The sequence below is a fragment of the Rhodnius prolixus genome, unplaced genomic scaffold (assembly GCF_049639745.1).
Source record: "Rhodnius prolixus isolate KJV_2025 unplaced genomic scaffold, Rpr scaffold_9, whole genome shotgun sequence".
Classification (NCBI taxonomy): domain Eukaryota; kingdom Metazoa; phylum Arthropoda; class Insecta; order Hemiptera; family Reduviidae; genus Rhodnius; species Rhodnius prolixus.
In genome coordinates this window covers 8,005,040-8,029,900 of record NW_027411604.1, presented here as the reverse complement: position 1 = coordinate 8,029,900, position 24,861 = coordinate 8,005,040, and the positions used below count along the sequence as shown (strand labels likewise).

At 29.8% G+C, this 24,861-nt stretch overlaps 1 protein-coding gene and 1 long non-coding RNA gene across 11 annotated transcripts in view; one reads left to right on the top strand and one right to left on the bottom strand.

Annotated features, from left to right (window-relative positions):
• The window catches only part of LOC141454133 (uncharacterized), a 113,970-nt gene that overhangs the window by 17,550 nt on the left and 71,559 nt on the right, over nucleotides 1-24,861 (top strand). For 7 of the 10 annotated variants that reach the window (XR_012458461.1, XR_012458460.1, XM_074128010.1 and 4 more), the window contains exons 1-2: nucleotides 6,171-6,437; nucleotides 23,888-23,969. Coding sequence is in view for 8 of the 10 variants with exons in the window: in XM_074128010.1 (XP_073984111.1) it covers nucleotides 23,907-23,969 (63 nt within the window). In the remaining 2 variants the exon portion in view is untranslated. Of the gene's footprint in view, nucleotides 1-6,170; nucleotides 6,438-23,887; nucleotides 23,970-24,861 lie in introns of those variants that run through there. The other 3 variants (XM_074128006.1, XM_074128007.1, XM_074128005.1) reach the window with 1 other exon arrangement.
• On the bottom strand, nucleotides 18,871-19,525 carry LOC141454330 (uncharacterized). Its single transcript, XR_012458630.1, has 2 exons — nucleotides 19,217-19,525; nucleotides 18,871-19,126 (listed from the first exon to the last, which is right to left on the bottom strand). It is a non-coding gene; the product is annotated as an uncharacterized lncRNA (long non-coding RNA).

Below are 24,861 nucleotides of genomic sequence, written 5' to 3'. Positions count from 1 at the left end.
AGTGTAATTTTTAATAGTTTTCTGTAGTGTGTTTAAAATTGGACTTTTTCTTAATAAATTAATTAATATCGTATAAACTAATATTTCAAAGACATTAGACTATTTTTGGCAATGATATGCATCGTATAATAAGGAGAAGTGAATAACAAGTATTGTTAATTTGGTGATGGAGCGTGGAACAAAGAGGCCCACTTTGAGTGTGGGTGATAGTAGTAAAAGAGGGCAAGGTCAGGGCAGAAAGCTAAAAGGAAAAATATAATTCTGTCTGACCACGTTGAATCCTAAACACATTTTGCTTCTACATCCTAGTTTATTGTTTGTTTTGGCATAAACATTAAATAGGAAACTATCCAACTGACATACTAACTTATATTGTCATTTCTTTTCTCTTTCTTTCTATATTTTTTACTTTCTTTCTACTTTTAGATAAACAACGCTTATTCTCCAATAGTCACGGGATCACGGTAAAGAAAACCTGTACCCATGTATTTGTACAGCCATTTTATTTTTTGTTGTCCCAAGATTTTGTGTTAAGCCCCCCCCAAAAAAATCGTTATTTACTGCCGTGGCTCCCTTCAACTGCTAAAATCTGCAAATCCATATATTTTCATGTATACTAAAAGCAAGAAACATTAGCAAAACGTCGATGTCTGAAGGAAACTTTTGAATATTGTGGTAAGGCAAAGTCTTGCGAGTGTGTGTTCAAGCAGATTCTCCAGTATTCCTTGTATTCCAATTTCTAAGTAATTGATAAAATTTCAAAACATGCTTCAAATATGCTCCATTTAAATTAAATCTCAGTCACTAAACAGAATAAATGCTATGTATAATATCAATCAATTAATAATCATTTGTACTCTCGAGTACATTTGTATGGAACACAATGGAAACGCTAACCATTCATTATTCGCGCAATAAATGTTATTCACTCATTCTTAATGGATACAAATTAGTCACCAATTGTTGGCCGCTTTCTGGGTGAAAGAAAAAAAATTTAATCTTTTCTTGTGGATTGTATACTTCGTTTAATCAAAAATATTTAGTTGAATGAATTCTCTTATGATCCTGCACTAGAGACAATCGACTTTTTCTATTATTTTGAGTAAGTTTTACTATTTTTGGAAGTGAAATTAATTATTTAAATCCAGAACTTAAGAGAAATACGAGTCGTATTGAGAATAAGTTGTTGAAGATATTCTTCGACTTTTAGTATACAAGTAATTTGGTAGAAGTTGCGATGAAGTTAAGTATATTTGTACATTTTCAAACTTTTCTGAATTAAAAGTGATCTAACTTTGATTTTGACAAGAATTGAAAGGCAGTGAAGAGATTCACTGTTCCACATTTCAAGTTTTAAGAGGTTGTGATTTAAAAAGCCATCTCAAACAGAGCCTAATCAAAGAAGACAAGGTGAATACATTCAACTGGAATATCACGTAATAGTTTGACTGAAATCTTGGATAGATTATCAGGAAAACGTGACACTAGAACGAGTGTAAAAAAAACAACTTAATCGTTTCCCGTACATCTTAATATTTCCTTAATAAAATTTTAAAAATATCAATATCAAATTCCTACGCATTGATTTTCGTCCTACTCTCCTACTGGTTAACAGCCACATCTAAGATGTTCCAGTAAAGCTCTTCTGCAATTGTCTATAACAATATTCTTCATAAAGTTATTATAGGTTTCATGCTGACGTACTTACTGAAGTTTCTACAAGAAACGTGGATTGTTTAAAACAATTTCAGATATTCTCTAACATTGTGTTTTTTCTCACTTCCTTAGCAATTCAAATTAGTGTTGTTTCTTCTTTGATTTCCAAGTATATTGAATATTTTTCTTTTATGTATGTTTTTTGGCAATAGCTTTTGCCATTTATCTATCATTATCTACATAATATTAGAATAATCTTAGCCGTCAAATACTTCATACTTACTGGTTAGTGCGAGAGATTTGAGAATCTAGTAGAGAATGCTGTATTCACGGAACGGAGCAGGATTAATATAAAAAGCTAAATTATTCCGTATTATTATTCATATTATGGACAAACACAATAAGTTTGAGATCTTCCTCTTACAGGCTGTACAAGAAAGAATCATTAATTAGCTCTCAACCTATTTATTGTCATAAGTCCAATAATATGACAATTAGTTAGGAGTGCATTCAAACCCTAGCTCCTTTGGATTTACTGCTGCGTTACTACTCGTACTTGCTGCTACTGTTTTATATAATCTTGCGGAATTTCGTCTACCAATTATACTACACGTTCTTATCAATTTGCTTTTTAAATTTGTAGGAGTTAATTTGAAATCTTCCATTTCTCTTTTTTTGCTGATCTCCGAAAATTGGCAACTATCTCTGTAATTTCATTTGCTTTAATCTTGGCATTTAACATGCCGATCTTCTTTTACATTTGCAAATTTTATTTATTTATTATTTATTTTATTGTAACAGCTAAATTATCTTAACAAATAGACAATTAACTCTCTTGTCAATGGTAAAATTAAATTAGTAAACCAGAAAATAAAACATTTTAAAATCATTGCAATAAAAATCATTTAAATAAACAAATATTAGTAATTGAAACCTGCCATTTTTATTTATTTTTCAACCACTAGTAAATAAATTTATGTGTGAACCTGTATCCTTTAAACATTTTTAGTGGGTTGCTGGATAACGTAGGTGGGCCGCCCAGCTTCCTGTGCTAACTTTAAAAATCCTTTTCAACCTTCGCAATACAACTCATAGATTTTATACCTTTTTTATTGTCATGTGTGTGAATATATTATTATTTTTAAATAAAATACAAAATTGCTTTAGAAATATTTAAAAAGGCAAATTCAGCAATAAATCCAATTGGAAATTTCTAAATTTTTCTTTTGTTCGAAATAAAAAAATTTTTTTAGATGTACGTATTTAGAATTTGGACACTATCTTATTTTATTATTTATTTCTCTGGACATTTTTCAAATAAATTATTAAAACGGAATTTAACAGATTATAATCATTTAAACGTTTATGTTACTATTTTTTTTCAATTATTTTTAATTTCATTTTTTAACTATATTCAATCAAAATTTTGCGTTTATCTTCAAATCTTTTGGTAGTTGATAAAGTAAAGAAAAGTATCCTTCTAGCCACAAATCAAACTGTATCTATTGGAACTTTATGTGTAAACAGAGATAATATGAATTTTAAGTACATACATAGAATGTTTTCTTTAGATACTTCAATGTAACTCGCCGACAATGCAAAAGGGCTTATCTTCCTAGCAAGTATTTCTGGCAGTTTTTGGTCTCTGAATATATTAGTCGTATATAAATGACTTTTTTTTTTTTTCATTAATGAGATCACAATTTGATATTTTAGTATTGAATGACCAACTTCATCATCACCTGTCAAAATCGCTCTATATTCCTCTCGTTTTTTCTTTCCATCCTGTTCCTATATGGCATCCTCGATTTATGTTTTTTATTGAATAACCGTTACATTGGGCATAATAGATCTTAGGATGGCTTTATTAATCAAATTCCGTCCAATTAAGGAATTTCATTTAACTTATTTCACTAGATGATGTGCTTTTAATGTCCCTTGTGGGAATAAAAGATGTTGGATCCTTAGAATCGCGTTTACCTTACACAAAATTAACAATGTTCTTTAAATTAGTTACCCATCACGATTTATATAGTGCTTGCCTACTACTTACTTATGTCTACAACTTTCTTTACAGTGCAATTTAGGTGATAGAAAATTTGTTGGAATTGTCAAATCTTACATAAAATGAAAATCAATAAATAATAAAAGCGAGGAATTGATGAAGGGTCTGAGATGGGCATGCACTGTAATTACTTCGACGAAAACAGTAATTATCAACATGTGCAAAAAGATAGAGAGTACATTGACACCTTTCAAAAAATATATTAACAATTGAGTACTTTAATAACTATCAAAAACAAATACAAATTACATATTCCCACTATTAAAAACAATTTTAGTTGGTCATTCTTCCATCTTATTGTTATTATTATGTGAACACTGCAATATATTGCAATGGGCAGTTCTTTATTACGTCTATTTTAGTCATTCTAATCTTCTTTCCTGTGCATTCATTTCTCTCATCTAAAATGTTTTATTTACTTTTATTATTCATTAGTAGAGAAATTGTAATAAATATTTATTTGTTTAGGCGTAGTAACCTGTGCGACCTAAAAGAGCTAAAGACTAATGCAACAGTTCTTTATCGTAGTAATCTTTCCACAGATAATTTGATCATTCAATGAGCTTTGAACATCTAGATTTTCTCTTATGGTCTCATTTTTATTTTATCTGGTCAGATTTCAGCAGTCATCTCTAGTAGAAATTCTTAAAGGTGGCATTTGCCGTTGACATTATCCCCGTCTTCATCGTCCAGGTTTCTAATCCTTAAAGAGTATGCCTTCGACTATACTGCTGAAGATCCTCTTCTTATTTTCAAAAGCTTCGAGTGGATAAAGTACTCTCAAGACATTCCTTGCGTGAGCGGTTCTCCCTTCACTTCCTCTATTCCTGACTACCATTTGAGCCCAGGTACTTAAAGCCTTAAGACTAAGGGCCCCGTTTTGAACATTTCGCTTCCTTTCATTTCCTAATCATTTATATCTTTATTTTACACGTTCATAATTTGATTTTTCGGAAAATAATTGTTTTTTTTAGTTCACTTATCAAATTCTTCTAAAAGGAAAATTGATTTTCCTTGATAGGAAAATTATGGTGGAGGTTTCCCTCTTCACTGTCATTCCAGGATAATATTGTAAAAATCAAATATGTTTCCTACACTGTTAGAATCTTGAGAATTATAGTATAAGTGCTAGTATTTATGTTTACTACCTGAACTAGATTAATATATTTGCAACCTATTTTAATAGAGGCTAAATAATCTTATTGATTGATAAAAACTGAAACGTCATCTATCTATCTATTTATTGTTAATGGTCTAATAAAAATAAAATTATTTCGATCAAGTATTTCTTATAGAAACGTGCTTCGATAATATATTTCCTAATTTGTTTACTTTTTTTAGATTGACAAAAGAAATAAAATTCTCACGTATGATTCATAACAAGTATATTTGGAAAAAAGAAATATTTTTAGCGTCAGTTCAAAAGTGCATTTATCTTCGATCACTTAGTTCACACATTTTTGCCGTATGAACCGTTAGGATTTCTCTCCCAGGTAAAAAAAATTGTTTAAATGCCCTATACATTCTTTTTTTTAAATTCACATTCAAAACTTAATTGCTGTTGTAGAAAGGGTATTTTACTGAAACGTTATTCGGTATTGGTTATAAATAAATTTTATTTCTCCAGAGCTTTTGGTTAAGTGAGCCCAACAATAATACAAATCTCATTTTGTATACTATTACATGATTCCTGCTTAGAGACTTTTAGTAGTATACCCTATTCTACGATTCACAAAATCCAGACCTAGAAAAAAAGAGTCAAAATTTGGATTTATTGTTGTAATTGTGCCTTTTTCATTTTAGAAATGACCTTTAAGTATCCTTCAGAGAAGAGATGTGCCTAAACACATCTATTTTCCTCAGAAGGGCTCTTAATTCAAAATAAAAATGGTTTCATATAAAACTTATGCGTTTACAGTAAATGTGCGCAAGAAATATAACTTTATAACTCTGGAAACCGCAAAACATTATTCCCGGTGAAAATTTAATACAGAAAATTAGTTATTCTTTAACAACGGTTAGAAAAAGTAAAACAGAAATCTAAACCGAATTATTTTGAGGTGATTCATAGTCCAATCTTTCGGAGCCTTTTTAATGTTTATGAAGTTGTACGCATATTGTGTGCTTAGCTTAAATATAAAAAACTACCGGATTACTTCTATGGATTTTGATACGCCAAGGGATAATTTGCTAATTATGTGTTTAAGAAAACAAAACGCAAAATGTGTATATCACTATAATGCACAAGAAAACTTAATCAGGATATATTAATTGAAATGAGGTGCTAAAGGACATAGAAATCTTCATGTAGGAGTGAAGATGTAGAATGAGAGAGAGTGTGAGAGCAATAGATAGGACGTGAAAAAGGAGTAAGATAGAACTAATAGTGGGAGATACCAAGTGGGTATGCAGAGCCGAGGTCATTTAGAAAGCACTGGATACAACTGGCTCTGGGGTACAACCAGAACATTTCCAGAGCCAACCATTAGGTGTCCTGAGCTCGTACTGTTCAATACTAGAATTGTTTTTTAATTTTTAAATTTTGCTGCAAAAATTTAACATACTATAATATTTTTTTTCTTAAGTTTGGTGATTTTTTGTTTTGTTTTAATTTTGTGTTTTCTTTTATTTATTCATTTAAATTTTATTTATAGAAATTATAAAAACACAAAACTATATTATTTCTGTGCGTCAGATTTTTTTTTATCGTCCAGGGGTAAGTGATTTTTGTTTGGTTAATTTTATATATTTTTAATTATAGTTTTTGTGATATTTATTGATTTTTTTAAATTAATTAATTTATAAGAAAACTCACTGCGTCTACTAAATAAGATAACAAAAATTAGCCATTCAAATTTTTTAATGAATTTCTTTTAAAGAGCAGTCTCTTGAAAATTACATTTTCTAATCTTGAATGTAAGCCTATTGTGGCTATAATCAGTACAATATAACAAATATTGTTTATCAGCATTCAGGACTAACCATTTTTGCTTTTTGGTAATCCTTCCTTCTTCATCTAGCTGCATTGAACTGCAGTTGAAGAATCAGCGAATTGATTTCTTTTTTGGCTGTATTTCGAAAAAGAATATTCACAGCTTTCTTATAAAATATCTCTTAGTGAGAACCGTATTGACTGATTCACAAGAATGTTTAAAATTTAATCTATACGAAATTGGTCTATAATGAATATATAAGATGTTCCAGATGAGAGTAGATATATGGAAAGTAAAGCGAGCGACTTTCAATCACGTTCACAACCATCACTAATGTTTCCATAATCGAATGTTCCTTAAATGTCTACAATTTGTCCGATTATTTTTCCAATCACTCGGTTTTTTTTTTTTCTTCGCCCAATCCATCAATAACTTTGACGAATTTCTTTCAGGTATTAATAAAAGTATTCAATCAATTCTACTTACCTTACAATTACTAAATTAAATAAGATGTTCGGTATTCTGCTTTTACAGGTGATAACGCTTTTTTTTCCACAAAAGGCATATCTGTATATTTTTAGATAATTTAATTTTATAGAATAGATCAGGGATAGATAGAATACGCTTGTTTGCATTAATTTTATTGAATCTAAAATGTATTAGCGTTAATAAAAACTGATAGCATTTAACCATAACATAGAGTGAGTAAGTTAAATACAGTGAATTAAATTCAGGAACCATTACAATCCATGTTCAGATTGAAAGTTAATTCATTACTAGATCTATTAAAAAGTAGGATGCGATTCAGATTCGTTAACCAAAAGTCACTTTGCCGAATGGTTTCTTCTCCGTCTAATTTCCTCGAACTGCTCTAATATCATTAATATGAAATTTTCTACCTTAAAATGTCTAAACTTCAACAAAAAGGAGTAGGTTGCCGTTTATTTGTATTACCTTAATTTTGAATTTAATACGATTTTATGCCCTGCCTTATTAGTTGATCCTTTTTTATTTTGCAATTATTATATATTAATGATTTACTTATTTTGTCTTAATACTTTCTTTTATTATTTTGCGCATAAGAATAGATTAAAAATTTACATATCTGGTTATGCAAAATTGTTCACAAATTATTTTTATTTTTTCCTTTTGAACTATATCAAATGTTGTGTATTGCTATTTATTCCTGTAAAATATATAAATAAATTGATTATTAAAATAAATTTAAATAACTAACATTTTATTATATAAATCTACAAAAAAGCATCTTTATAGGGAAGGGAGGTCGTCTCAAAATACCGGTTTCACTTTCCGAGAAGCAGATATATATCTTGATAGTTTATTGTGTAATATATGTGTGTATTCAATATTTTATAGGAGCTGCATTGTCACTGCCCCTTATGAGATAATGAATTTTTTTTTTTTAACATAATCAGCAAAAATTCTATATTATAAAGTGTCTCTTGCTTCTTTTAGTTGATCTTTCAAAGATATTTATTTTCATTCAATTTTTATAATTTGTCCATTTTTAATCAAGGTATTCGTTGATAAAGTTATTGAAAATTGGCTATATTATTTATCATTAGCTTTTTATTATTTTAATCATGATATATATAACGGATAAGATATATAAACGGGATTAAATTTATTAAATTATACATAGATATGCAAAATATATTTTAAATTTGTTAATAAAACAAATAAATACAGCAAAGTGTAATAAAATTACCGCGTAAAATATTAATCTGCATTCAAAGTAGTAAAGTTAAATGAAAACATAAAAATCTGAGCGTATTTTTCAATAGATATATTCCGCTGGGGTTTCTTTTTATTCTTTCCAAAATTCTTCTTTTTTTAATAAAAATTTTCATATTTCCTTAAGTCAACTGCAACAGATTCGGAATCTTTTTACTACGTGAAATGTTTTTTTACTTTTTCTCCCTTGGCAAGAAAAGTACTGCAAAACTACTACCTAGTTTGGCTCTGTTATGATTTTATGTTCTTTTTGAAAGTTATATACTGAACCAATGCAAATATATTTAATGGATAAATCAGATTCTAAGCTAGATATTTTATAAATACAACACTCTGAACTTATTTTTAAACTGTAGAATTAAATATTAAAATATACATACACAAAATTTCAAATATTTTCTAAATTTATGAACACAGAGTTGTTAAAAATTATCGCTGGTTTTATCCATCATAAGAAAGTATATGCTTTTTGTAACCCTGACTGGTTTCCAACTTTCCAGCACTGCGAACCGAACCAACAATTTGTTAGAAATTGTATATTTCAGTTCGTAAAATGATAACAAGAAAATTGATTGATAAGCTTTAAAACAATTGTTGATGTCTAATTTGTATTTAAAAAAAAATGTAAACCTGACAAAATAATACTAATTACTAGAAGTAATTTCTTGGTTTTCGTGGAACAGCAAAACTATTTTCAAGTAACCATTTTTTTGAAAAGACATTCTTTGTAAAGTACTTTTAATGGTATAAGTTTATTGCTGTCTGACTTATTGTCACTAATGTGGCGTCAGTTGCTTATCTTCTTCACTCTTTTCTGGTCAACAAATAGCATTGCATTTACTGTGTTGCTAAAGTTGTTATTCAATTAGTGAAGTTTGTCTGCGGCAAGTTAGATAAGTTAGCGACAATCTTCTGTAGATATTCCTGTATAAAGCAAATAAGGACTTTCTCACAGGCTTGAAATCATTTATTATCGTCGATAACCATAATTATTAATTTTCTTGGGTTTTCCAATGTATTGGCGTTTGTTCTTTTCTTTATGTCTACAGCGATTAACCGCTCAAGCATAGTACAAATTGGACAGTTGACATCATGGTTTTATGTAAAGTACTTTTCCGAAAAATTCCGTTCCATCTTAAATTAAATCTTTTGCTAAAAATTCTGAGCTTAATGAGTGTCGGTAGATTGAAAGTGCAACGATTTTTAAGATGTGCAATTCCTTTAAGGGCTTTTTTTTATTAAGCAAAATAATTATTAAAATTTGTAGTTTCTATGCTTTTATCCTTTCACAATGTAGTTCATTCGAGTTAATACTTTGGATGCATAATTATATGCAACTATTTTAATTAAAACTGATAAATTAGACTTTTATTGGCAGAATGGCCAATAAAAAGAAGAGACGCAAAACTTGTAATATGCAAGCTTACAACAAATACTGTGACACATAAACTTACGAGGCCACAATATTACATCATTAAGGCAAACATTAATTCTTTAAATAGCATTACGTCTTTTGTTTTCATAAGTATATTTAATTTTTTTGGCAAAGATCTGTTTTTTCTTTTTTTGATGAATTAAAACCAAATAATAAATTAATAAGCTATTAATTGATAATAATAAGTACAAAACTGTAACTAAATATTCTCTAACAGCTAATGAATAGTAGATATTTTTGTAATATTTAATAATAATTTGTATCAAACTTTAGATTTAATTTAAGTGTTGATCCAGAGCAATTTAGGAATTACTAGGGTTACTAGGAAGTTACGATTTACTATAAATGCAAGATCCGAGAAAATCACTTGCTATTCGGATAGGGTTAGCATTGGAATTGCCGATGTGCTGGGTATGTACCAGACTGAAAGAAAGAAAGCAAAAAAAATCTTTTTATTCGCTAGATGACTAATTGTCATGGAATTTAAATTATTCCTGTCCTGTGAGAACCAGTTGAAGTGAAGTTCAACTACATACGAGTTGGTTGATGTGACGATGTTCATTAATAATTTCCGATTAAAGAATTCAATCGTTCAGCGGAGTTCATTATAATGTAAGAGATATTCTTGGACGATTAGTTTGCTAAATTTTTACTTTTTTTTTGTCCAAGTAGGTAGAATTTGTGTTCGGTTCAAGTACACATTTGAAATCATATTTTTACCAACTTTGTAAACAGCTTTTTAGAACGAAAAATTTCAAATTCAAGTTTTAGGCATTTCAATAATGTACGAAGTTTTAAGAAAATTGTTGGTACCATTTTCTAGAAAATTATGAAAACTGTAAATCGCTGTAAGAGGGTGAGCAAAAACATGGTGTTCTGGGTTCTATTAAAATCTCTATTTTGAAAATAAAATTTTATTTTTGGATAGAACAAAGGTTGCGGAGAGCCAAAGAGGTATTCTAATTTTTTATAGTTTAATGTAGTTTTTACTTCAGTTGAAGTACAAATTAGTTCAAATATCATCCATTAAGGACACATTTATTCTCGAATGATACGTTCATGTATCATTTGTGCGAACATTTTGGATCCTCTAAGTTTGTTGTTCTACTCGTAAATTCTACCTGCTATGTTATAATCTATCTATATATTTCAATATCTATCTATGTCTATCAGTTTTTTATTTAAATTTTATTTGTTTTTATATTCAAAAAGGGAATTTCCTTTGAATTGAGTAACACTAGTTACTGCTTTAAGAAACCATGAGAAGGTATTTTTTAAAAATTCTGAAGAGTTGAGATGTTCGAAAGCCTCTACCATAGCTGGGGTTCCTCCAGGGAGTTGAAAAAAAGTTTTCATTTAATAGTATTTCATTAAAAAACAAATAAATGAATCCGAGCTTTGAAAGTGGCTGAAAGAAAGTTACACTAGATTTTTCTTGTTCTTAAAAATTTAATTTAAAAATTGCCTTAACTTCATTGATGAGTACAAAAGCGTTGTCGCTATGGAGACAATTAAACTTGTTAAAATATAATACATATCTGATATTTTAAAATACAATACAAGTGGTAAGATTGGTCGTGTCGACTGTCGTTACTTCTCGTGTTGATGAGATTCTCGTGCCGTATCTAGAATGAGTTCAGAATTTTAACTTTGTTTCACGTTGTTTAAATCTATTTAAAAAATAAGAAAAATAAAGTAATAGATAAAAACAGACACCAAACTTATTTACTTACTAGTTAGCCTAAATGTCTGTAATAACTTCAGAAATTAACATCCTGAAATCTCAGGTGAGTATCAGTTATAGAATAAATCAACGAACCTCTACTTATTAAACCTTTGCTTTATTAGTTTTTTGTTTTAATCGTTCAAAGTTTATTACTTTTTGTACTTTATTATTATTATTATTTTTTTTTTGCGCATCAACAGCTGAGGTCATTAGCGCCCGGAGCTTTTTCCAGTGCACTGCCGGCCTCCGGACAGTGTTCTCTCGTTACAGACAACACTGTCCATCACCGGACAGTGAGCTGTAAGAAGCTCCTAGGAAGAGAAAATCTAAGGGTCAGCTGCTGGATTCGAACCCGGGACCTCCGCGTGGGAGTCCAGTATGCTAACCTCATAGCTAATCCCTTCCCTTTGTACTTTATTATTAACTTTATTTTTGAAGATTTAAAAAATAAAATAAAAATAAGAATCTGTTCCGAAAGGAATTGGTAGAAGTTGTGAATTCTGTATGTGTTGTGCTATTGAAGAAGAACTCTCAAGATCGACTGATTTAGGGATCTCACTCTGATTTAGTTTCGGCCATAATCCTTCATTCAAGTAGGTACTCAAGTCAAAAAAAAATTATTGCAAGCCTCAGATTGGCGAGATAGACTTTCGGAAGCACTGATTTCCAGGTACCGACGAGAAAGTTTATTTACACAAACGTTACAACACGTTATTTACATAAAAATAGCTATTTTGTTAATGGTTTTCTTTAGTTAGGTTTAACAAACACTTGACTGGCGATTCAGAAACCTCGTCACACCTCACATACTTTTTTTCTAATGTACATCTGTCGACTGAATTCCAATCAATTCAAGAACATTATAATTAGTTTCGTCCATTCCAGTGGTTTTCTCCATTTTTCTCTGCCTTGTCTTTTGTTGTTTTTAAGAAAACATTTTTAAGTATGCCGGTTTTTATTCTATAATTCTATGTTATAAAATTAATTGATAATAATCTCTCTTTCTTTCTTGTATTGAATTAAAGAAATAAGTAGGACGATAAAAACCTGCAAAAGAATGAAGCGAGTGATATATAATTTTCTTTATTTAAAACAAAACCAAGGACTAATACCATAAGCGGTTGTAAATATAATGAACGATAAATGTATGTTAAGTATAAGTAATTAATGAAAGTAGATTTTATTTATAAATTAATGCTTTTAAATGTTTCCACATTTTAAAATACAAATTTTTTCTTTAATTAAATAAGAGGATTTGTGTTTACATTATAAATTTTTATAATTTTTTTTTTCAACTGTTAAAGAGTCGCGATTTTTTTTTTTTATTGAGGTGTTTCTTATAAACGTTAAAATTGTTAATATATGTAATTATTATAATTGCCTTACATTGAGTGTTGTAAATTTTAGCTTAATTTAATAATTTTTAAAAACTTGATATTGAATTAATTTCGTCGGTAATTATGTATACATATATAAGGAAATTGGTATTTTCAGATTCTCTAATTCTAAAAATAGCTTTTGGTTTGAATCTGTGGAAACGTTTGTGCATTAAAGCTGATGATGTTCTTCAATGCATCATAAGCCACTAGGACTTTATTCTTAATTATTTAGTCTTAATAATGCTTTCCATCCCATTCTCTTCTGGAGCTTTTAGAGTCGCTGCCATTCTGTATTCTTTAGTTGGTCATAGTTATAAATAGCTATGGAGAGTTCTAAAGAAGGAAGATGTAGTTGGCCTTTATACGGAAGCCTTCGCAAGCTGTTTCAATGTGCATTTTGTCATCTTAAGAAAGATTTAAATTTAGAGAGAGAATTGATGCTATTCTTACTCACGCGGCATTCCCCATAAGAGTCAACGTGTTCAGTTCTCCCCTTAAAAATGAAGTATGATACAAAAATACTAATTAGAAGTGACCAAAAGTGCCACATGAATGAACAGATTATTATTATTATTGTTATTATTTTTTGAATGTTTTTATCTTCGCATAGGGTACCAATGATTTTCTTTCTGATATTGATATTTTCTTTTACTTAAAATATCATTTCAGAAAATCTTCATTTATGCAGCAGGAAGTGACGTTTCAGTCTTGTTTTCGTACAATCATTTGGAAATTGGGCCCAATTTATGTTAGATCTTTCACTTTGATTTGAAACTTTTTTCATAGAACTTCTATTTCAGTGCTAGGGTTTTGCTAAGTTTTGATGCTAGGGTTTCTTAAACACTTTTATTTTCTTATATGTTAAAATATTTAAGCAAGCATCTTTTAGTAAAACTTCTGAGTTTAAAGAATATTTATTTTATAAACTTATAACAGAAAATCAGTTAAGAGTTCACACCAGTTTTTTTTTTTCCGTAATTGAACACAGTATGAAATGTATTTATATAAATTGTTAAATATATGAAATGAGCCTACACACTTGTAATACATTTCGTTCTATCTTGTAAGAGGTCTGCGCCTACGTTTTAAAGAGTCAAGGATTTTGATCCGAGGCCTTTACCGAAGTCACATTTTTTTAAACTGCACATATGTTTATGCTGCTTTCTTTTTATTTTATATTTCTTTAATTCCATATACATCTTGAATGTTTGTTTAAAGTTCTGATTCAGTCATGTACCATTTTTACTTCAATATTCAATTTATATTAACAACATATTTCGTAATTAATTAATTATATTTATAAATAAGTCCTTTTATCTGTTAAAGTGTAAAGAGTACAATAAAACTTTATTTATTAAGAACATCAACGTATGCGATGCACAGATTCTGATGAACAACACACGAGCAGTTGACTTTGATTATTGTTGGTTTTTTAATAAAAGAAAGGCGAACAAGGTCTTTTAAAAGCTCACTTAGAGCCTGTTTGGTGCTTGTCTCTTGCCCATATAAGTCCTCTTAATTTCTGGATCTGTTTGGCAAGGTCTTCAGCTCTCTCGCCTAGTCTGATCTTCGCAATCACACAACCTATTCATCCCCTCTTATTTTTCTTGAATATATTATTATTTTTCTACTTTATTGTTACTATTAAATTTTGATTAATTTTTTTTATATACATATATTTTGTACTAGAGAGTAAAAAAGCTCTAGATGAAAACTGATAAGAGACTTTCTTACAATGTAATTGGCAAACATTGACTAAGTACGTCAGTTATAATTGATTTGTCTGGATTCAGTTTTAAGTTAACTCTAGTCCTCTAGAACATCTGTCGAATCACCGTTTCCAGAAAAAAAATCAAGAAAATGTGATATTTTGTAATATTAACATTTAGCCCACGCAAATCATTGGACCAGTTTCGAAAAAAAGATAAAAAAATTATTTCAAAACCTCACGGATAAATTTTGGCCCTTCGTTATTGCTTTTTTTCTATCGAAATACATGAACTCACAATGTAAACTCCTTTTTTGAGACTCAGACATAATCTCTATCTCAGTTACATGTCTTGTGAGTGAAATTAATGACGAATCATGTTCTAAGCATTGACTCACGTAAAAAAATACATAAACATTTGTAAAGTTGCTATAGGTATTCTTTACTATTTCATCAATGCACCAGGCTTGGAGGTATCCAAGTTAAGGATGGGAAAAAATGAAGTTAGGCGAGATCAGGTAGTTATTTGAGAAAGTATTTTATTTGTATCCAAAGAAGGCGTTAGGATAGTTTTATTATTTGTTTTTACTCTATAATTTAGTTGTTATTGAAACAAAAATATGCTTACTATTTATTAAGGACATACGTTAACTCTTGCAGTTAACACAATAAATAGATAAGTGAGTTGCCTCAAATTATGCCCTCTTTCTTCTTTTCTTTCATTTTTTTTCCAAAATATCAGCTGGTATGTTTTTTGTTTTTTAAATTTAAATATCAATGATCTAGACCTTGTGGCAGAATATTGCCAATAATATTTAATATTGAGGAAGTTTGTATAGTTCTTCAAAATTTATATTTATAAAGCGTAAAATATATTCCTGTATCACCTACATCAAAATTTTCAAAAGGTTCGCCCACTCTTTTTTTTAACTTTATCTGATATAGTTCGTCAGAAAGTAACGTTTTTTTTTTACAAATTCTTTTTACATTAATAATGCCTACGTGTATTTTTATATTAAATCCTATATTTATTACTAAAATGGCGTAAAATTTGCTTTGACACCTTATGCACGCAAGTCTAGTAATTATTTTTTGAAATATTTTCCCTGTAAAGTTCATTTAAACGGGGTTTTAGGGGAGGGATGAAATAAACTACTGTAAAATGCCTATTATTGCTAGGCTTAAAATCTGTATGATATTTGCGCGCTTTTAATTATCCCAAAAAACTACTTTATTGAGTTTGAAAACTTAATAGTTAATTAATGAGCGCTATTAACCCATGGGTTTAGCGAATCCTACGCTAATTCCAAACACACAATCATTGACATTTATCAATTGCACGGATTAAATACGCTGGTATTATGTGGCTGTATCTCTGACTAGTTTGGTGTAGAACAGAGCCTGCCCAGTATTTAGAAATTAAAGCTAATTTCTTATTGCGCCTACTTTATACAATCACCGAACTGGTGAGAGGTTTTATTGGTGTCATCCGTGCGTTAATTTATGCAAAAACAATAAAGTGGCTAAACATATTTAATATTTAGAAGACAGTCCATAGTATTGTCAATGTTTGCAGATACTTCGTCATTTGAAAACTAAATATATATTTAAAATACTAGAGGTCACAAAAAATATAATTTTTGTCAAAAATTAATTAGAAAAAATTACGTATTACTTTTGCTTTAAAACAGCTACAGAAAATTAATTAATGAATATCAGATATTAAATGATTAATGGCCAGAAGTTGGTTCTCGTTTTGTTTAAAAAGTCTGTTGGTTGCAAAAATAAAATAAAAAATGTATGTATGTAGAGCTTTGAAATCTGGGCGACTTGCCAGGAAATAATAATTGCGGGGAGGACACCCACCTCACGGAGGAAGTACAGAATTTATTTTATTTTTGCCGTAATTTTTAATTTTCTTAGTATATTTAAGAAATTAATTATTTTTATTTATTGATATTTTAAACTTTTTTGACATTATTTGTTCAATACATTGCTGTTATGAAAGGTTACTTTCTGAGTGCTATTTATACAACTGTATAGTCTGAAGGTTTGTCTACCATGTCTTTTCAGCTTAGAACTGATTCGGGTAGTGTAGCTTGTAAAAGTGTTGTTAAATATGGACGAAAGCTTTAGGTTATTGTAGGGACGATTGCGGTTAGCTGGTAATGTCAGTGCAAAATGAATTTGTATTTATGTTAGCTTTAAATCGTCTGCCATCTGCATTGCTAACAGTCGAGCTAAATATGATTTACCAGCGACTCACAAGTTCGATTCCCTAAGTCTTTGCCCATTCCAGTGTTGTCTTTTAAATTAATTATTAGTCAATGAAAATAGTCGATCTTCTGCTGTTTTCAGGTACTGATATATTTTTTTTAAGGCGCATCTGAAGTCATTATGATCCGAAATTTATTTCAGTGCAGTACCGGCCTCAAAATGGTTAATTGTCGAATGTCTTTCAGAGAAATGTAGAACTGTTTTATAAAAAGAAAAATCTTTAGACAGGCATTTACAACATTGGGCACTTCGAAGGAATAATGTATTTTAAAATATTGAGGTATATTTCGTTTAAAAATCTCTTTTCATAAATTTGATTTGATCGCAATACTCCGGAGTGAGAAATATGTGGAGTAAGAAAAAGCAAAAATAAAAATGTGCTGTCCACTCAATTGTAGTTGAGAGACACTTCTATTGTTACATTAATTTCAGTTCTTATTATATTATATATTCCCACTACCAATTGTTTCTTATACTGTGCCTATTGTTCTTTTACCTGATTCATTGCTTTCTTATTTACTTTGTATATTCTTTTCATTTAACTGGTCATACATTTAGGTAAAAAATGTTGGCAAAATACTTAATCCATTGTGAAAGACTCCTGAATTTGTTATTATAATTAGCCAATTCTGAGACATACAGATTGTTAATTTATTATTTTCTTAATACTTAATCAATGATAATAATGTCTTCACATTTATATCAATGATTTCATTTTTCATAGCTGCTTAGTTTCAGCCATTAATGATAATATGAAGAAGTTTTAAAAGTTCGATACACTCTTCTGATAAATGAATCTCACATATCTGGTTCGTGGCTCTACAACCTTGGTTATTAGTGGCTGCTGCTCTCCGTAGCAAATATCCAGAAAATTTTTGGCGTCGTTCGCATTAACATCTAGCCACCTAAGTCTGGGTCTGCTGCCTTCCTCGTTGTTTCCAGTCTTACTTCCAGAGACCTTCTTGCACCTCATCTTTCTTCATTCTTACCAGATGCATAATGCATTTCCCAGCACTATCTCCTTAGAATATTCTTCTTTATATCACCTTCATTGTACTGTTAATATAACTTATTGTGCTTTCTCCTTTAAAAATAACCTTCTTTCATTGGAACCAAAATTCTCCTTCAGAATGCAAGGAGTTTTGAGAATGCTTCAGGTTTTATTAGCTTAGGTTGAGACTGGTAAAATGAGCATCTTGTTGAGTCTAATTTTATACTTCCTGGGCATCAGGTTGCTATTATTCCATTCAGGTAATTCTTCAGAACTAAGTAACATCTAGTTCCAGTCGTTATCATTTTGTATTAAAATAGCTTCTTGCGCTGGTAGTATTAACAAATTCTTGATTGTAAGTTGTTGATCGTAAATAGAATATTATTTTATATTACGTACAACATATTTCTGTTTTATTTGTAGTATGATAAATAATTTAATTGATTCAAATATTGTAAAATTTTGAACTCTTTTTGTGATCTTTTAAGGCTTTTGACTTTTTTCAAATTCAGTTCTCCCAAGTAATCTAGTTCGTTTTCATTACCTATTGAACCCGATTCTAAATTTGTAGAAAATGTGAAGAAAACAAATACGCAATCACAGATGAATCATATTCCTACTTATTAACGGTGTAGATGCAATCATACAGGTTAAAGGCCATTAAATTTATTTAAATCTTATGTTCAAGGATTTAAATAAATTTTTCGAAAATTAAAATGGTATCCTCCAACTATCGTTAATAAGAATTTAATGAATTGCCCTTAATTAAGATTTTAAAGAAAGTCAGAAGTGCAACTTTAGTGAATAGATTTTTCATTTTCGCTGCGATGTTCTAGATTTCTAGATGAAGATTCGAATAAATTTCATGAACTCAGTTTATTGAAAACAAACATTTGCTGAAAAAGTTGCCTAGAAATGTCTTGAAAGGGTGACAAATTAAAGAAATTTTTGAGTGTCAGGCATCAGTTTTTTAATTTTTTTTTAATGTAAAGTTGAATGGATTAACATAATGGTTTTAAAGAACTAAATATTAATAAATAAGCTATAAAGTTGGAGGATGAAAAAGTTTGGGGACTGCTTGTTGGAAATAGTTATTCCAGAACACGTCTCATTTATACCCTTACACTTGGTTGATGTCGCCACATTCCTTCCAAGTTTGCTTGATTGTTTGCCCTTTAACTTGAAAGAGTTTCTCGAATTTCTGCAGGAGGAAATAGTAAATAAGTAATAAGTTCAAATTTTTTCTTACAAAAAAAAATAAATAAATAAAAATAATCTGGAGGAAAATTACCTTAGTGTTTTCTTATTCCAATAAATACTATTTAAAAGAAAACCTTTAACGCTAAATTTTGCTAAAGTTCATTTATCCTTTAAACCTACATAGATTGTGTTAGCTTACTGTCAGGTTATAACTGGTTATAGTATACTTCACATCCTCAATTAAGGAGGAAGGTTTCGTGTAAAATATTTATCTTCCAGCTTAAACCAATTTGTACCAACCCCCCAACCCCCAAAGTTATTCTTGTGAGCAGTTTACACATCAAGTATAGTATAATTTGCTTGAGTTCTTTTCGAGTAAGAAATGGTAAGTGCCCAAAAACTTGAGAATTTATTATGTAAAATTTCTTTTGATTAGATATTTCTCAGATTTGGAATTTCAGCAGTGTACTTTGACACTGTTATTATTTAGGCTGCGGGATCATTTAACTAACTTGGATGCTTAAAATAGCTCTTTCATGAGAAGCTTTCATTAAATCATATTTATGAGTATTTGTTGTTGAAGTCGTTGAAATCATTAGACATATTTAAGAGAAATTCTCATAAAAGTGAAAAATCGCTAAGAACTGTAAATCGTTAGACCTGTGTTTGTTAAAACCTTTACTGATTTTTTTTTTTCTAAAATGCAATTTCGATAAACATTTTTGATGCAATTCTTCTCAAGTGCTTTCATGAAAAGTGTAGGTTTTACGATATAGGTCTTCAAGCACACATACTCGTTATGTTGAAAGCCCCAGAACTTTGTTTAAATTTTTCAAGTATGAATATACGATATATGTATTCAATAGAAAATAATAACTATTAAAATGCAAACCGAGAATATTGTCTTTCTTATCGTTAGAATCTCTTACATTTTATGCTAGAAAAGAAAAAAAACTTTTGTTTCAAACAAGTTAATTTGTATTAATGAATATCTTATACTGGTGCAGAGTTAAACTTTATTTCCTACCTTTTTAAGTAATGACATAAACGTGCTAACCAGTTAATTGATAGGTTGGTTCTCTACTGCCAACGAGTGATTCACCCAACTAGACGAAGAGGAATGTTTGGTAGCTGCTTTACAGCTCTCTCTTTGTTGTTATACAAGAATCTACTTCACAAGGTTGTTTAACTTATTGGAATTGAATACCTTCTATCTCTCATATATGATTTCTTCCGTTCAGTTTTTTTTTTTACTTTGTCACCAAACTTAAAAAAAGTAAAATTATTTTCCTGTTGTTTCAAATCTTCTTTTTAATTTATTACACTTCGCATGTTTTCACTTCCTTATTATGGTTCACTTGTATCATATAACTTCCAGCCTTTATTTCCTCTTTAGTTTTTGACTGAAGTACCTAAACAATGTTTAACTAATTTTTTAACAAGTTTATAAATTAGAAATACTTTACCGATTAACAAATACAATTATTTAATCAAAAAACTTGCTAGCTTTGCTGTTCATTATTTTTGGTGACTGATTCACAGTTTCAGAAGGATGAAACTGCCAGTTTCATATTTACATACATATTTACATAACAGTGAACATATTTACAGTGTGTTAACAATAATTTGAGGAAGTTCTGCAATCGTTCAAATTATCGACGTACGAACTGATTTTAATGAATGAATTGTCTTTCAATTTGAAATTTTAGATACGGCTTTTTGGGGTCTCGATGGTATTTAATTAAGAGGGGAGTTTGCCCCACGTTAATAAAGTTCCTTTTTAACGGTTATTAACTCTGTAAATCTTCGCCCGTCTTTGAACAAATTAGGCAAGAAGAAGAATTTAGAATGTGTTGCATTTAAATGTCATCTTGCTCTCACCTACTTAGGGGAAGTATTTGCAACCATGCCGTATTCGCAGTTTAAATTCTCTTTGCCCGTCTACGGAGAAGAACTGTGCAAATCATTTTTCTTTCCCCTCTTTCGAAATTATTGTGTTCACAGCTTGTTTTCTCTTACATCCCTTAAGAGGAAGTAAGAGGAATTCAAATTACTGCAGTAAAGACTAACTCTAACTTTCCCTTTTTCTTTTTAATGGGCGAGTGAAATGTAATGATTATTCAGAATAAAGATAAATCACAACAATAATCTGGAATAGAGTTAAAATGAAATGTCTTTTTAATAATAACGATGATGATGAGTTATTACTTCTATTATTCTAACGGAAAAATATTTATGTATGAAAAAAGGCCAGCTCAAGGTCTGTGACATCTAATACATTCTAAAAAGTATGATACTAGAAGTATGAATGAAATGTTGGGTACATGCTGATTTGTGTACTTTTTGGCATTTAATCAACCCTTATTCTTAACTTTTAAAACTGTAAGTTTTTGTTATGGAGATCAGCTTAGTGCTATTTAACTTTTCAGTAAGGTATTCTGTACAACGTAGTATTCTGGCAGTTCTTAGCTTTGAATTAAACTCATTTTAAAACTGATAATTTGCGTCTCCTTTTTTTTTACAAGTAAATAAGTACATATATGCTTTACAAGTATTTGTTTTGATTAATGAAACCTTGAGTGTATAGTATATTTTGTTTACTTAATATCAATGTGACCTTTGAGTCACGATCATCCTACAACTAGATAAAAGTAATGTGGCTAAAAATTTTTAATTGAATAATTCGGTTTAAATTTGAACGCTACCTATCCTATGGTCCTGGGTAGTAGTCACTATTTCTTTGTCGGTCTCATAGTTTTTGCCAGCGAGTCTTCATTTGAAGCGGCACTGAACTAATCTAGTGCGTTTTCTGAAAATATTTTTACTTCAGCAGTGTTCCATCAGAGTTTTTTTTCCTGGGAATAGTTAGTGCAAGGTAACTTACATCAACGGAAAGAATGAGATTCCATTGTGGTAAGTGAGTGGAAGAATGTTGCTAATTAAAGGAAACGCTACTTTTATTACCTGCTTGTACTTCTATTTTCCAGCCAGGACTCCAGAGATATGAATTGGAGAGAAAAGGTTGTGGTTATGATGATAAAATCAGGGATGATTAATGAGAGAATGATGGTATTCTTGCCAAAAATGTCAGTTGTAGTATTTGAATGGTTAGGTATGTCAACTGGGTTTAACAGGTAGTGAAAAGGCTACTTAGGATAGTTAGATACGTTCTTAGACTTTGATAAATGTGTCTTTAAGTGAAAAACCATGTGAACATTAGGGGTTCTATATTTTATAATAGTGTATAAATCAATTCAATTATCTCTTAATACAAATAAAAACAAATATATTTTAATAAATACTTAATACAATAAACCATTTTAACTAAAGAATTTAGTAATACTTTTTGCATGCGCAAAAAGCTGTTCAAACAGATGAAATGAAATAGTATTGACTGGTGGAGATTAACATTAGAGGGCACTACTGAGGTGGGTAGGTGGTAATGATTGTTGTGGGCGTTTGTAAGGCGTTTTTTTTCCTCTTTTACCATCTTAGATAATATCCCATTCACCAGCCTCCACACATACCTCCTAACTATTGCAGATATAACAACACCGGCTCCCCCAATCTAGCCTCCAAATCTTACCCTAGGGCTGTTATCGTAATGTTCCGCCACTGTTTTACATATACTTATTGCACTCAGCATAATATCGTGTATAATTTGCTAAAAATTATTTTTGCAAATTAGTTTTAAAATTCGCTGCTGTAATTTATTCTTTCTGGTTATTCACTGTTATTTTAAGTTACTCTATCTGTTAAAATCACAATCGTTTATTGACTGTTCTGAGGTATCTTTCTGCCAGCTGTTTTATCCATTGCTAGTCCGTTCCTTTAGGTTTGGAATTAAACAATCTTCTCATCTTCATTTTCAGATTTTGTGAAGAACGAGTGCCCTAGTGCTACGTATGAGTTAGGATTAGGTTATGAGTTAGAAGAAGATTAATTAAATTTATTAAAATGAAACTAAATCGTCTGGGTCTAAAATTGATTTTAGAATTGGTTTTCTCCAAAAACGCATATTAGGTTCTGTTTTAGAATTTTATTCGCTCTTTGATTTCCATTTTTAATTTTCATTTATTTTTATTTGTTATATTTTTACTATATGCATTGGATGTGAATATATAATGGATAATTATTTGACAGGATTTCCTGGACAATAAACAGTAGTGAAAATAAATTTAAGACTCTAGAAAAAAAAAGATGTTTTAAAAGTTGCAATATTTGCTAACTAACTGACCAGAAGTCGTGAATATTTGCCACTCCTTTAAATTTAATGTGAAGCAGTGATTGATGGTAACTATTTTAAATATAGGAAGATTAATGGTTCACATAATTGGGAGGTTATTTTCCCGAAAAATGATATCATCTTCGTACAGTTATAACATAACGCCGCAGATATCTTTTGACCGTGATACTGGTTTGCATTGCGGTTTGCCTAACGTCAGGCGCCGCATATGTTTATACTCTATTAGGAATTCTTATCTTTATCACCTAATGTTTTTCTATTGTTTTCTTGATGACTTTTTTTTATTTGCTCTTTCGGCCAGTGGAGAGATATTATGATTGATAATGTCATATTTTCAAAACTGAGTTATCTTGATAATAATATGAAATAATGAGTATTTCACTATACCTTTTGAAGCTACTGTGAAGATGTATTTGAGGATTTCATTTCATGTCTCTCTTAATATTAAAAGCAGTTTTCAACTTATCTAGCTAATTTACTTTTCTTCATGACTTTAATGTTGTACTTTCTTTTTAGGTGAAGAAGGTGAAGAGAAATGGCGGCCGAAGTGAGCGCCGATCTTACGCTCATTAATGATGAAGATGTTCTCCGAAGAATGGTATTAAACTGTTTTTCTGAATATTATTTTAGTTATATCAGTAGATTTATAAAATACGATCATATAAAATTTCGTATGCAATACGTTAGTTCAAGATAACTGTTACTTTCGCTTATTCCTGGTAGAAAAGAAATGTGATCAATCATATTAACATTCATGTTAAAGACCTTCTTAAGTAAGAAAATTATTTTAAGCGCGATGTCTATTTGGATGTGAACAGAACATTCCAAAATCTAAAATTTGTAGTCAGTTCAAACTTAGTATTAGGTTTGACTCTTCTAACGTTTGTTAGCCTAATCACTTTGGTTGAAAATTTTTTAGAAGGAAACATTGAATTTGTATGGAGCTTGGACGACGTCATGCTTTCCTTAACAGTATCAAATGGTTTTTTAAACTTTCATATAAGTAAATATGTTACGAATTTCGAATCTTGAGAATTGAAAACGACGTCGATCGTTTAATAGTTCGTTTATTTATTTTTGGTGGTTTTATTTCTTCCTATTTAATCGCAATTAGATGGAAAAATGAAAGGGGTTTTTTTTGCCTGTGAATTTGTTAAGTTACGATCTTTGTGTGTATGAGATCATTGTCAATAAACATGAAGTACATAATGATTGTAAACAAACATGACTATCGCTTGGACGTTGCAATTTTGCAACATATGTTACTCTCCTTATTTAGATCTATTTGTCGTTTCATTTATTTATTTTGATGGAATAATATTTGAATAACATTGCAGAAAATATAACACTTAGCTCTCTATATAGAGATATTTGCTGTGGATAAATGCATCTTAAAAACTCAAATGTTCTTTACATGTGTTCTCATCCTACATGTTTGTGTTACTTGACTTATTTAGAATGATAATATCATACATATATCTTATATATCT